We start from the raw sequence: 13,056 nt of genomic DNA, 5'->3' as shown, positions 1-13,056 counted from the left end.
TACCTTTCTGTGCAAGGCAAACTTAATCTGCCGGACTCCTCTTGAGAATGCAGGAGCTGCCCAGAATACTCTCATTAATCCGTCGCTGCCGACAGCGGGACCTGCCTGCTGCTTTGACTGCTGAGGGACTGTGATGAGTTCTGATCTCAACTACTGGAGGGTTATGAAATAACCACGAGGGGTATCCAGCAGGAGCCTCGAGTGATAGGCCAAACAGCAAGAGGGGCTAATCAAATTGCAGGAGCTGGAAGGCAGCCAGTTCTGTGCACTTAGCAGGCCCCTCTGAATTCTGTGGCAGCATCGCCCTCTAGCGACCAAGGCAAGCCACTTTGTAGGGAAAATGGACTGTTCTGCCTTTAAATAAATCCCAAATTCTATAAAGGTGGTTGCATTGGGTCCTTGCTACAGAAGCAAGGTTTTCTGAGAGTGTGTGTGACACAGATAATGATCTGTCCTGTGGAATGGGTTTGATAGGTGAGTGGAGCAACACACCTGCCCAAGTCCCTTGCACAGTGCTATAATAATAAGAATAAGAATAATTTATACCCTGCCCATCTGGCTAGGTTCCCCCAGCCAGTCTGGGCAGCTCCTAACAGAATATTAATAATAACAGTAAAAACATCAAACATTAAAAACTTTCCTAAACAGGGCTGCCTTCAGATGTCTTCTAAAGTCAGATAGTTATTTATTTCCTTGACCTCTGATGGCAGGGCGTTCCACATGGTGGGTGCCACCACGGAGAAGGCCCTCTGCCTGCTTCCCTGTAACCTCACTTCTCACAGGGAGGGAACCGCCAGAAAGCCCTCAGAGCTGGACCTCAGTGTCTGGGCTGAGCGATGGGGGTGGAGACACTCCTTCAGGTATACTGGGCCGAGGCCGTTTAGGGCTTTAAAGGTCAGCACTTTAGATGCCTGGCAGCCATGTGATTGTTGGGTGCTTGGGAAACACAGTTTGCCAGCCCTATGCTTGGCAAAGCTGCTTTCTGCAGGAATCAGTTGCATGACTTGAGTTTCCCCGTGGGGAACTCGGTTGCTCAGCTACATCCCTGCTGCCTTACATCTGATGTCACCTATGACATCAGGTGTGGGACAGGTTGGGGGTGCTTTAAGGGCTAAATAGGGACCCAAGCCAGGGCCAGATTTGGCTTGCGGGCTGAAGGTTCCTCACCCCTGCCCTTGGGAATCCAGGAAGGAGTTTTTGCCTTCTCTTTCCCCTCTGCATTCACCCCATAGTGTTTCAGCTGCTCAGAGCTCTTTGGTTGCAATTAGCAGCTGCACAGCAGAACATCGACTGGCCTCCTTTTATGGGGCTGCTGGGAACTGGGCTCCCCTGAAATGCACCTTGCATGCACTTTGCAATCAATGCTTTTGTTTCCGGAGGCTCGTTAGCACGGAGTTCGCGATCCCCAGGAAGCGTTCCAATTCTTAAAAGCGGTCCTTTTTGACAAACCCGTTTCTCTTTCCAGGGGGCACTCTGCTGCAGAATGGCCAGACCACCGCCGAGATTCAGGAAGAAGTGGCCCTGACCAATCTTGGCAGCGGCTCCGCAGTCAGCAAGAGGCACAGCGCCAGCGACAAGATGCACTTTCCCCGCACTAACTTGCAGACAATCACCACCTTAGGTAATGCTGCATAGCAACAATGTTAGTTTCTTTTTGCCACTGTGCAGTGCTTTGGAGTCACAAGACTCTGTTTTGCATTCCACACATTCCAGGCTGTTGGATTTCAGACAGGAGATGGATGTGACGCTACTGGTTTCCTGTTCCTTTGTTGTTCAGTTGCTCTCTGCTTTCACAGAGAGAGGATGTATTTCTTTTCTGTCTGCGTAGCTTTGTAATAAAACCTAGCAATGTAGCCCAAACTTCTCATCTCTTCCCTGTGCTGGAAATTCTGCTGAATGGGGGATGCGCCTGGAGCCTTATCAGAGGCTCAGGTCGTTAATTATCGTCGGAGGGCGATTCCGTCACTCTGTCGAACGCAGATTCCGACAAACAATTCTGCTTTGCATTCGCTTGCTGGTGACCTCAACCTTTTCCCCCTAGAGTTTGACCACTCGACATTTGCTTTCCGTCACTTAACTAACACCGCACACTATAGGTGTAAAGTATCATGTAGCTATTTGGGATCATGGGTAAATAGGTCAACGGTATTCCGTGCAGGACATACGAAGGTCTTGTGCAGTATACATTGTGTTGGTTTATCTCCCCACTTGCCACGAGAACAGCAGCAAAGGTTGTCCTCTTCTTCCAGGGAAGGGCGAGTTTGGAGAAGTCTTCCTGGCCAAGGCCAAAGGCATCGAGGACAACGAAACCGAAGTGCTTGTTTTGGTCAAGAGCCTTCAAACGAGGGATGAGCAGCTGCAGCTGGACTTCAGGCGAGAGTTCGAGATGTTTGGCAAGCTGAACCACAGCAATGTGGTGCGGTTGCTGGGCCTTTGTCGGGAAGCTGAGCCTCACTATATGGTTCTGGAATATGTGGATCTGGTAAGCAGCCCCTCTGGGACTGTCAAATCTCGGTAGGAGCTTTATGGCAGGCAGCCTGGCCTTGAAATCGGGCCAACATCTCTCTCCTGCCAAAGGCGTTTTACTGAGGCCCAGCATGGTGTGGTGGTTATAAGGCCTTAGGAGACCAGGGTTCAAATGCCCATTCAGCCACGAAGCTGGTTGGGTGATGTGGAGCTAATCACAGTCTCTTTTAAGTCTGACCTGCCTTGCAGGAGGTGAACCACGTACAACACCTTGATTTCCTTTGTGGTATAATTGAAAATTCAGGGACGCCGGTGGCGCTGTGGGTTAAACCACAGAGCCTAGGACTTGCCGATCAGAAGGTCAGCAGTTCGAATCCCCACGACGGGGTGAGCTCCCGTTGCTCGGTCCCTGCTCCTGCCAACCTAGCAGTTCAAAAGCACGTCAAAGTGCAAGTAGATAAATAGGTACTGCTCCAGCAGGAAGGTAAACGGTGTTTCCGTGCGCTGCTCTGGTTCGCCAGAAGTGGCTTAGTCATCCTGACCACATGCCCCGGAAGCTGTACGCCGGCTCCCTCGGCCAATAAAGCGAGATGAGCGCCGCAACCCCAGAGTCGGCCACAACTGGACCTAATGGCCAGGGGTCCCTTTACCTTTATAATTGAAATAAATAGATTATACTTTGACTGATGCTAAAAGGCCCGTTGACTAAGGGAATTGCCACAGTGAAAACAGTGGGATGCTCCTAGGGTACTGCTGACAATTGAAGGTCTTGGATAAAGCGGGATATGCCTGTTTGTTAGACATCTCTTCGAGAGGCAGATGAACATTTGGTGGCCCTTAACTACTTTCTAGTTTGGGGGCAAACACCAGCAGCTTATGTAGAAACGCCAGCCGCTTGCATTGGAGGCGACTGCATAGATTTCAGTCTCCGAAATGGATGGAGTGACGAGGGATCTGGATTCTATACAGGGCAATATTACTTCGTAAGTGAAGGGAATGTATATATAATCATTCACCCACTTTTGAAAGTTTCCTGAAGCAGAAGGAGATAGCAGTGAGATAAATGATTGCAAAGCAAATGAGATGAGGAGGAGGAAGAATACCATGATGTTAATGGAAGATAATATTTGGGTTTGTAGGGGGTATTCCAGATTATATATGAATATAGAAACATGGGACACTATTTTATCCCGAGCCCAGACCATTGATCCATCTTATCTTAACACTGTCTCCATGGACTGCCATCATCTCTCTGGGTTTTCTGGCAAAGGACTTCTCCTGCCCTAACTTGAGATGCCAGGTGCTGACACCTGGGACCACCTGCATGCGAAGCAGAGATAGTTGCAGCCACACAGAAGGAATCTCTCTCACTCACACACTCAGTTGGTTTTGTGCTCTCCTGGTAGCACCAGAGAAGACGCCGCCGCTTTTGCCTGGGCAGATGAGGCCATCCCTGTCGTCGTCGTTCCTGCCTTTCGGTGCTGTGTGCGTGCAGTTCTGAAAACAGCAACTTCCTTTTCTTTCCTGGCAGGGAGATCTGAAGCAGTTCCTCCGGATTTCCAGGACTAAAGATGAGAAGCTCAAGCCGCAGCCCATCAGCACCAAGCAGAAGGTGAAGTGGGAACTTTGCACCACTAATTTTACCTGAGGGAACTTTGCACCAATTTCCCTGAGGCAATTTTATGCTTCAGCATGTGAATAAGCCGACAGCCAAGGGAGGAGAGAACAAGGCACAGCCTCCTTCCTGGGGGCCGACCATGATATAATTCAGTGGTATTGGTCTAAATGGTTGGCATGACATATAGGCTACAACCTTAAATCCCCCTTCCAATCCAGGTGTATTTTATTAATGAAATTACTCAATTGCCCTTCACCGCAAGCTCCCAGGGTGGGTTACAACAATAGAATCAACTATTATAAAAAACCAGATAAAAGCATTACAATGAGAAAACACATAAAGCAGTGTTTTCTTTGTATACATTTTTATTAATTTTTTAACATATCATTTCCAACAGCCATTTAACATATCTTCTTATCTTATACAATGTTTTAGACTTCTGTCAACAACCTCTGAAGATTTCCCCTTCTTTATCACTTATTCTGCATTTCTGAATTTCCCTATTACTTTTAATTATCAACTAATAATTCTCTTCATAATTTTCCTTGCAATATTTCATATAATCCTCCTTACAGAACTTCTTGCAGTCCTACTAGCGTAATCTGCTTATTACGATTGCTTTTCAAATAGTTCAAATATTTACTCCAGTCTTCTAAGAATCTCTGGTCTCACAGGTTTCGAATCCTTCCTGTTAATTTATCTTAATTCTGCATAGTCCATTAATTTCATTTGCCATTCTTCTTTCGTTGATAATTCTTCTTGCTTCCATTTTTGTGCCAAATAAAGCAGTGGCTTTCAACCGGTGTGCTGTGGCACCCTGGGGTGCCTTGAATGATGCCAGGGGTGCCACATGCAACACTGGCCTCTGTCTCTCTCTCTTTCCTTCCCTCCCTTCTCTGATGCCCTCTTACGTCTCTTCCTCCCAGAGGCTTGCACAGCTGTTTGTTGCAGCAGCCCTGGCTACAAGCTCAGCAGGCGAATGATGCCTCTGGGGCTGGCCAGGGGGTGCTCCCCAGGCCTCTGTGGGGCAGTGTGAGGAGGCACCCCTCTCTCTGGCAGCTCAGAGACCAGGGGCGGCAGCTGCGGCTGCCCAGAGGACTCCCAAGGAGAGCGAAGAGGAGAGGAGGCTGAGGGAACACTCCACAAGGGAGAGGGTTCGAAAAAGGGCAGGAGGCTGCAGGCAGGGGCAACGGAACTGGATGACTCCTGAGCCCCACAGTTGTGGCCACAGAAAGAATGTACAATGGTATTTTGGGGTACAGACGCTTCAGGTTATAGACGCTTCAGGTTACAGACTCCACTAACCCAGAAATAGTACCTCGGGTTAAGAACTTTGCTTCAGGATGAGAACAGAAATTGTGCAGCAGCAGCGGGAGGTCCCATTAGCTAAAGTGGTGCTTCGGGTTAAGAACAGTTTCAGGTTAAGACCGGGCCTCCAGAATGAATTAAGTTCTTAACCCGAGGTACCACTGTAGTTGGTCAAGGGTGCCGTGGGCCCAAAAAGGTTGAAAACCTCTGGCATAAAGCATTCCAGGTGACTTGATTACATTTTTACGGCGCTGGTCTTTCTTCCAAACAGGTGTCCTTCTGCTGCCAGGTGGCCCTGGGGATGGAGCACATGTCCAACAGCAGATTTGTGCACAAAGACCTGGCAGCTCGGAACTGCCTTGTCAGCGCACAAAGGCAGGTGAAGGTGTCCAGCCTGAGCCTCAGCAAGGATGTTTACAGCAGGTAAAGAGAGACTGCTGCACCTCCCTTGGCCAGTCTGAACGCGGCACATTTGGAGTTTTTTAGGGGCCAGAGAACTGACCTGTCCTTTTGCTTCCCTACGAGCAGCGAGTACTATCACTACCACCAAGCCAGGATCCCTCTCCGCTGGATGCCCCCTGAAGCCGTCTTGGAGGACGAGTTCTCCACCAAGTCTGACGTCTGGTCCTTTGGGGTCGTCATGTGGGAAATATTCACCCTGGGGGATATGCCCCATTCCAAGCTGGCGGATGAAGAGGTGCTGTCAGGTACTTACGTCCCCACTGGTGCCTATTCCCCGGGCTTAATAATTATTATTATTATTTATTTATTATTTATAGCCCGCCCATCTGGCTGGGTTTCCCCAGTCACTCTGGGTGGCTCTCAACAGAATATTAAAAACACTCAGAGCTGGACCTCAGTGACCGGGCTGGATGATGGGGGTGGAGACGCTCCTTCAGGTATACTGGACCGAGGCCGTTTAGGGCTTTAAAGGTCAGCACCAACACTTTGAATTGTCCTCAGAAATGTACTGGGAGCCAATGTAGGTCTTTCAGGAGCGGTGTTATGTGGTCTCAGCGGCCGCTCCTAGTCACCAGTCTGGCTGCCACATTTTGGATTAATTGTAGTTTCCGGGTAGCCCCACGTGTAGAGCATCGCAGTGGTCCAAGCGGGAGATAACCAGAGTACACACCACTCTGCAGTTCTTTGAAATTACTGTAACCTTTACAAGAGTCTCAGTGCTGAGTTCCAGTAGTGTGTGCTCCTTGCTAAGGGCTGGGCCAGCTGTCCCCTGTGTCCTCAGCCTCCTCTTTTTCTCTCTTTAGGTTTACAGTCTGGGAAGATGAAGCTTCCCCACCCGGAGGGCTGCCCCTCTAAGCTCTACAAGGTGATGCAGCGCTGCTGGGCTCCCAGCCCGAAGGACCGCCCGTCTTTCAGCGAGATCGCCAACATGCTGGGAGAGAACCCGTCCGAAAGCAAGGCCTGAGCAGGGAGGTGTTGCCCGCCCGCCTCTAGCCAGGGTTGGGACACAGCGGGAGCCTGGCTTTTGGCATTTTGACTGTTACAGACTCCTCCAACCGCGACCTAAGAGTCGAAACCCAAAGGGACCACGGGATTTTTACACGCAGGGTCACAGACGCAGCGGTCCCGAAGGCCTCAAGGCCTCTTTTTTTTCTACCAGGCCCACGCACCCCTGTTCCCTTGCACCCAACCAGACTGCGTTCCTCCAGGCTCTACCTCCGATAATCCGCAGGGCTAGTTGGAAACAACGACATCCCAGAGATGAAGGGGAATCTGGGAGCTACCGCGGGCCAGTCACAAAAAGAGAGTCTCTGTGGTGATTCCTCTGTCTCGGGACATCTATCCTTCTCTCCCTCCCCTTGAACAAAACCCCTTTGGGGAATCCTTTTAGCGAAAAGCACAGCCAGGTTCCTTCCAGGAGCTAGAAAGTGTCTTAACATTGGGGGGGGGTAGAGTGGAGCATGCTGGGGGCTTTTCTGTGCTGCTGTGCAGCCCACAAGGTGTTTTTTTGGGGGGGAGCACTGGGAAGAAGTCTAAAGTAAGCCCTGAGCAATGCCCAGGGGGAGGCTGTCGGCTTCTGTATTTACAGCAAAACCGTGTCCCAGCGCCTGCCCTGGTACACCTTGTGGGTTTGGCATTTCTTGCTTCCTTGATTTATATTTCTCAGTGCAATGGGTTCAGCAGCAGGTACTCCCAACTCTGCGCTTCAGTCATTTTCGAACACCTCCTTCCCCAACCTTATGCCATATCAGTTGAGCTGACCTAGGAGGCTTTGGAAGGCAGCCAGCCCCAGCCCCACTCCCTGGGCTGTACGCCTTATCTGAACAGGGTCCAGCAGCCTTTTTGTGTGGCCATATTATCCCCGCCATTTTCTTGGGAGGTTGCCCCCTTCCCCCTTGCACAGAATCTGGTGTCCCGCCCACACTGGAAAGGAGACACACACACCCCTCCTTGCCCGTCACACGCAGTCCTTTTCTTTCATCCGGCAAGGAACCTGTATATTTATTAAGCAGTCCTTCCACCTCTCTTCTCCTCGTGTCGTCCATCTTGTCAGGCCTTCTGGCACCTCCCTGCGTATCCAAAAAACAGAGCAAAGAACACTTAAGTGCCTGGCATATGAAGGAGATTTTTCACTAGCTTTCCTGACTATCCAATGCCGCCTTTTTATATGATTATTTGGGGCAATGTTTGTTTTCCTTTTCTTTCTTATGTTTTTTTTAAAAAAGTTGACACCTCTCAGCCTTAGTAATTTTTTTATATATATTATTACTGGAATTGCAGCCTAGAGTCATTTTTTTTTTAGTTTCAGTTTGCTTAAGCGGAGGGGTAGAACAGCCAACAGGTGTTCTTTTTTAAAAACAAATAATATGCTGCTCTCAATAAAGAGTCCCTCACTTTTTAAAAAAACCCATAAGACCAGTCCTGTATTGCTTTTCTTTGCTTCCTCCCCCCCCACCCTTCCCCCCCCCCAGGTGGATCCTGCTGTCAAGAATAAAGTTCTATTTTATTTGAGGCTCCAAGGAAGTCTGGTTGGGTGGAAACTCTCAGCTTCCACAAAGCGACCAGGAATCACTGTGTTATTTGGCAAGACACAAAGAGCACCGTTCATCTCCTCATCTGCAACATACCTTTAGTTACCAAATCTGTTTGTTTGTTGAAATTAAAGCGTTGTCTCTATCGGGGAAGGGCCATAATACAGTGCTAGAGCATTTCCTTTGCGTGCGAAAGGTCCTAGGGTTGATCTCTGGCATATGCAGGGAGGCCTGGAGAGTCACTTACCTGAAACCTTAGAGAACAGCTTCCGGTAGGCAATACTAAGCCAGGTGGCCCATTGGGTCTGACTCCTCCAAGATGCAAGGAAAGAGATTCTGACGAAACATCAAGAAGAACTTTCTGACGGTAAGAACGGTTAGATAGTGGAACCGACTCCCTTGGGAGGTGGTGGGTTCTCCTTAGAGGTTTTCAAACAGGCTGGACTGCCATTTCTTGGGGATTCTTTAGCAGCGATTGCAAGGGGTTGGACTAGATGGCCCTCAGGATCCCTTACTGTTCTATTCGCTCAGGTTTATCTGCGGAAGATCAGGAGGGAGAATGTTGCCTTTTGCAGCTTGTAAGGGATATATATCACTGCGCAGCCTTCTCTTGACGACAGAATACACAAAGAGATTAGTTTTAAAATTCAGGAATCAGAAATGAAGTTCTTTTCTAACGTCAAAGCATGTTACCAATAAAGCATATTTTTAGAGCAATTCATTTCATTCCCTGGACATTTTCAAATGAAGAACTGAATGCATTAGTACAGATTGTACATATGCAAAGTGCCTTTCTAGATGTGGTTGGGCGAGCCATAAAAAGTTTTATCAAATCCTCTCCCACAAGGCAGAACTATCCCCTCTTATCTCCACCTCTCCCCAAAACACAGATTAACCTACATAATCAATTGGGACTACCATTATTTCTCTATAAACTTCAATTCAGCTGCGCGGTTCCAAGTTTGGGATCTGCGTCGTCTGAATAAATTGGCTCTACCGTTTTCTATCACTAGTTAGCATGGAACCATGAAGATAATAGTACCATGGAAATCTCTAGTTTCTTATGTTGTAAACCACCCTGAGATCTGCGTTTGAAGGGTGGTATACAAATTTAATTAATAATAAAAATTGGTATTGTATTAGATTTTTTTCTTTCTTTTAAAAACCACATACAAAGCTAGCAGGCACACCAACTCCTAGGGGCAAAGGCTGAGGCGGTTTCGCCACCCCCCAATGTATTTTTTGAAGTGGCTGGCCCCCCTCAATATTCAGGGGGGGCGGGTTTGTCTCTGCCCCCGGCTCCTCGCAGTGTCGCGTGCATGACGTCACTGAAAGACAGTGGCTGTCCCAAGGTCGCCCAGTGAGCTTCATGGCTGGGGGATTTGAACCTGGATCTCCTCAGTCCTAGCCAAATTGCCACACCAGACTGTCTCTCACATACAACAAGAGGTGCAGCTACCAAGAAGACCGTGTCTCGAGCAGCCACACACTTTACCTCAGGCAGCAGACTTTGATAGGTGCATGACAAGATTTATTCAATCCACTCCAAGAGAACTCTGATAATGTTATTCCTGTTCTGGAAACGTTTGGGCTAAAAGTACACACCGTACCAGTTTTAAACCCTTTTAAAAATATGTCGTTACAAATTCCTCATAGCAGCTTCAGTTTAATTCCTCTAATCCCAGATTTCTGACAACGGCAACAAAAGCCTTAACTTTCCTCTGAAATCCATGGGGAGAGAGGAAGCACAGATGGAGCTAACTTAAGAAGGGAAATCCAGAGACTCAAAACACACCAGCAGAGAAGGCCCTGCTATATTTAGGGCAAAACTGAGCACAGGGCTGATTGCCCAGGCATTTGGAAGGGGCTGTGCAAGGGACTTTGATGGATGTCAATCACCTAGTGCTGGCAGAAATGGCCGATCCAGTCAGCCAAGAAGTCCCTAGTCTTTGCCCTCTTGCAGCAAGAACACAAAACAAAAACAACACTGACTTTTTGAGGTTTGGAAAGTTGTTAGGAAAATGCATCAAAATATTTTGGATGGATGAATGGCTAGTGGGAAGACTTTTTAACCACCCCACAAGCATATTGGGGTGGATGCTAATTGCTGTTTTAACTGTCCTATAAGCCAGAACAAATGTTCAGACCAGATATAGTCTAATAATTGTGTAAACCCCTTTGCTAGAACAGCTCCACCGGCTGCTGGCTCATTTCCAGACACAATTAGAAGTTCTTGTTATGACTTACACGGCTTAGATCCAAGCTATCTGGAAGACCGTATCCCCTCATAAGAACTTACTCTGGTTTTGAGATCTTTGGGAGTGGTCCTTCTGTTCCACCCCCCTCGCAAGCGTGCTTGGTAGGGATGTGGGAGAGAGCCTTCTTGGTGGTAGCTCCCAGATTGTGGAACTTCCTCCCTAGAGAAGCTAGACTGGCTCCCTCCTTGCTGTCCTACCAGCAGGTGAAGACATTCTATTAAGACTATGTTTAATGAGGGTGTTGGTGCCATGCAGTTTCTAATGTAATTGATTGTATGGTGTTAATAGATGATGATAGATAGATTAGATAGATAGATAGATAGATAGATAGATAGATAGATAGATAGATAGTTTTAATTCTTTCAGTGTTTCATTGCTTTTTAATTATTATTTTCTATGTTTTTAGCAGCTCTTGTTTTTATCTGTAAGCCATCCTGAGTCCCGTCAGGGGAAAATGAGGCTATGAGTAAGCATACAATAAAAACAACTATAATAAGCTTTGTATTATAAGCAAATCAGGATGGCCTAAATTAACAAGTTGTCTGGAGGAGCCCCATGAGGGCAGAAACTTTAAAAAAACAAGAAAGAAGTTGCTGAGATTCTTAGGATGCTGCGCTTAATAGTTTTAACTTCTTCCAGGTGATTTTTCTTCAATTTGCAGTGTTGCGCTGGGAGAAGAGAAAACCCAAAAACTTGTTCTTTTCTTTTTTATAAATGCTGCATTTCAGTTATTTTCTACATAGCTTTATTTGACCTCTGATTCATATAAGCAAGCCCAGAGGCAACTATTTTCACTGAGTCTTACCTTTTGGGTAGCATTCCTACAATCACCACTGGAGAGCACTGTGCTGTAGGAGAACACCTGGTCTAGGGAAGTTCTCTAGGACAGCTTGTTATAATTGAGAATTTATCCTGATTTCTTTGCTGGCAAACTAGGTGAGGTTCAGACCGGTTTGCAGAGAGGCTAGGTGAGACTGCTTCAAAGCAAGTGTTACCTGTCACTTTCTATCTGACATCCCTTTCCGTTCCCCCAAAAGTCCGATTTTTTTGGGGGGGGTTGTTGCACAAGACCTATCAGTCAGTTGCAGAACCAGATTTCCAATGAATCCCACCCCAAAGCTGTGATAGTCTAAAGGTCCGGTTGTATAAGGTATTACAGTTTGCTGATCTCCCCATCTGTGTGATTTCTTGAGAAGGATACGTCGTTTTCTTAATCTGTTCTGGCTTTATGGTGAGCTTTGGAGACCTATTTGTTTCCAATCTTTTAGCCGCAATGCCTTTTAGTTGGAAAAAAATTGAACTAGTTTCAGATTAATAGTGGCTATTTTACTGCTATTTAAATGACATTTTTTATAGATTGGCAGAACTTTTGAGTGGTATGTGTTTTTAAGGACTTTTATATTATGGCGTCATATATGATGATGATGATGATGATGATGATGATTTATAGTTTTATAGTTATGTAAACTGGCTTGGGAGGGCTGTCTTCCTTTTGCCCTGCAAGGCATCTTAAAAGTACTTTGAGAAACAAGAACAGGAGAAAACAGCCAGCCCCACCACCACCTTTAGCCAGTATGATCAAAATGTCAATCAAAATGTCTTAAAGAGAAAATGTGCTAGATATGGGATCTACCAGGGATGTGATTTTTCTCATGTGCGTATGAGACCCAAGGAGCCCTATTTAAGGTATAGATCTTTTTTGGAATGGTGCAAATGTACAAGAGTTGCATCATCATCATTTATTATTTATACCCTGCCCATCTGGCTGGGTTTCTCCAGCCACTCTGGGCGGCTTCCAAGAAAATATTTAAAATACAATAAAGCATCAGACATTAAAAACTTCCCTAAACAGGTCTGCCTTCAGATGTCTTCTAAAAGTCAGATAGTTGTTTATTTCCTGGACATCTGATGGGAGGGCGTTCCACAGGGCGGGTGCCACTGCCAAGAAGGCCCTCTGCCTGGTTCCCTGTATAACCTCACTTTTCGCAGTGAGGGAACCGCCAGAAGGCCCTCGGCGCTGGACCTCAGTGTCCGGGCTGAACGATGGGGGTGGAGATGCTCCTTCAGGTATACTGGGCCGAGGCCGTTTAGGGCTTTAAAGGTCAGCCCCAACACTTTGAATTGTGCTCGGAAACGTACTGAGATCCAATGTAGGTATTTCAAGACCGGTGTTATGTGGTCTCTGCGGCCGCTTTGTTTTGGTGCCAACTCTTGGGGAGGGGAGTGCAATGGCAGTTCCTAGTGTTGTCAGTGACTCTCCAGCATGGAGGGCTGTAAGAAGGGGGGGTCCCCCTGAAGGATTGGTATTGGCAAGGTTTGTGGATGACACCAAATTAAATACTTGTACAATATGTAGGCTTAGGCTATAGAAGCTGTAATATATTGCTGAGGGCGCCAGGAGAAGAGAAGAGAA

The 13,056-nt window shown here is 47.3% G+C and overlaps 1 protein-coding gene across 1 annotated transcript in view; it reads left to right on the top strand.

The window, feature by feature from the left end:
• The window catches only part of PTK7 (protein tyrosine kinase 7 (inactive)), a 116,051-nt gene extending 109,092 nt beyond the window's left edge, over window positions 1-6,959 (top strand). The window contains exons 15-20 of the mRNA XM_053383405.1: window positions 1,466-1,621; window positions 2,250-2,482; window positions 3,998-4,078; window positions 5,664-5,815; window positions 5,921-6,099; window positions 6,658-6,959. Of these exons, the coding sequence (XP_053239380.1) occupies window positions 1,466-1,621; window positions 2,250-2,482; window positions 3,998-4,078; window positions 5,664-5,815; window positions 5,921-6,099; window positions 6,658-6,818 (962 nt within the window). The 3' untranslated portion in view covers window positions 6,819-6,959. The remainder of the gene's footprint in view (window positions 1-1,465; window positions 1,622-2,249; window positions 2,483-3,997; window positions 4,079-5,663; window positions 5,816-5,920; window positions 6,100-6,657) is intronic.
• The last annotated feature ends 6,097 nt before the right edge of the window (window positions 6,960-13,056 follow it).

This window comes from Podarcis raffonei, chromosome 3, assembly GCF_027172205.1.
Source record: "Podarcis raffonei isolate rPodRaf1 chromosome 3, rPodRaf1.pri, whole genome shotgun sequence".
NCBI lineage: Eukaryota > Metazoa > Chordata > Lepidosauria > Squamata > Lacertidae > Podarcis > Podarcis raffonei.
This window is presented reverse-complemented; position numbering and strand designations above follow the sequence as displayed.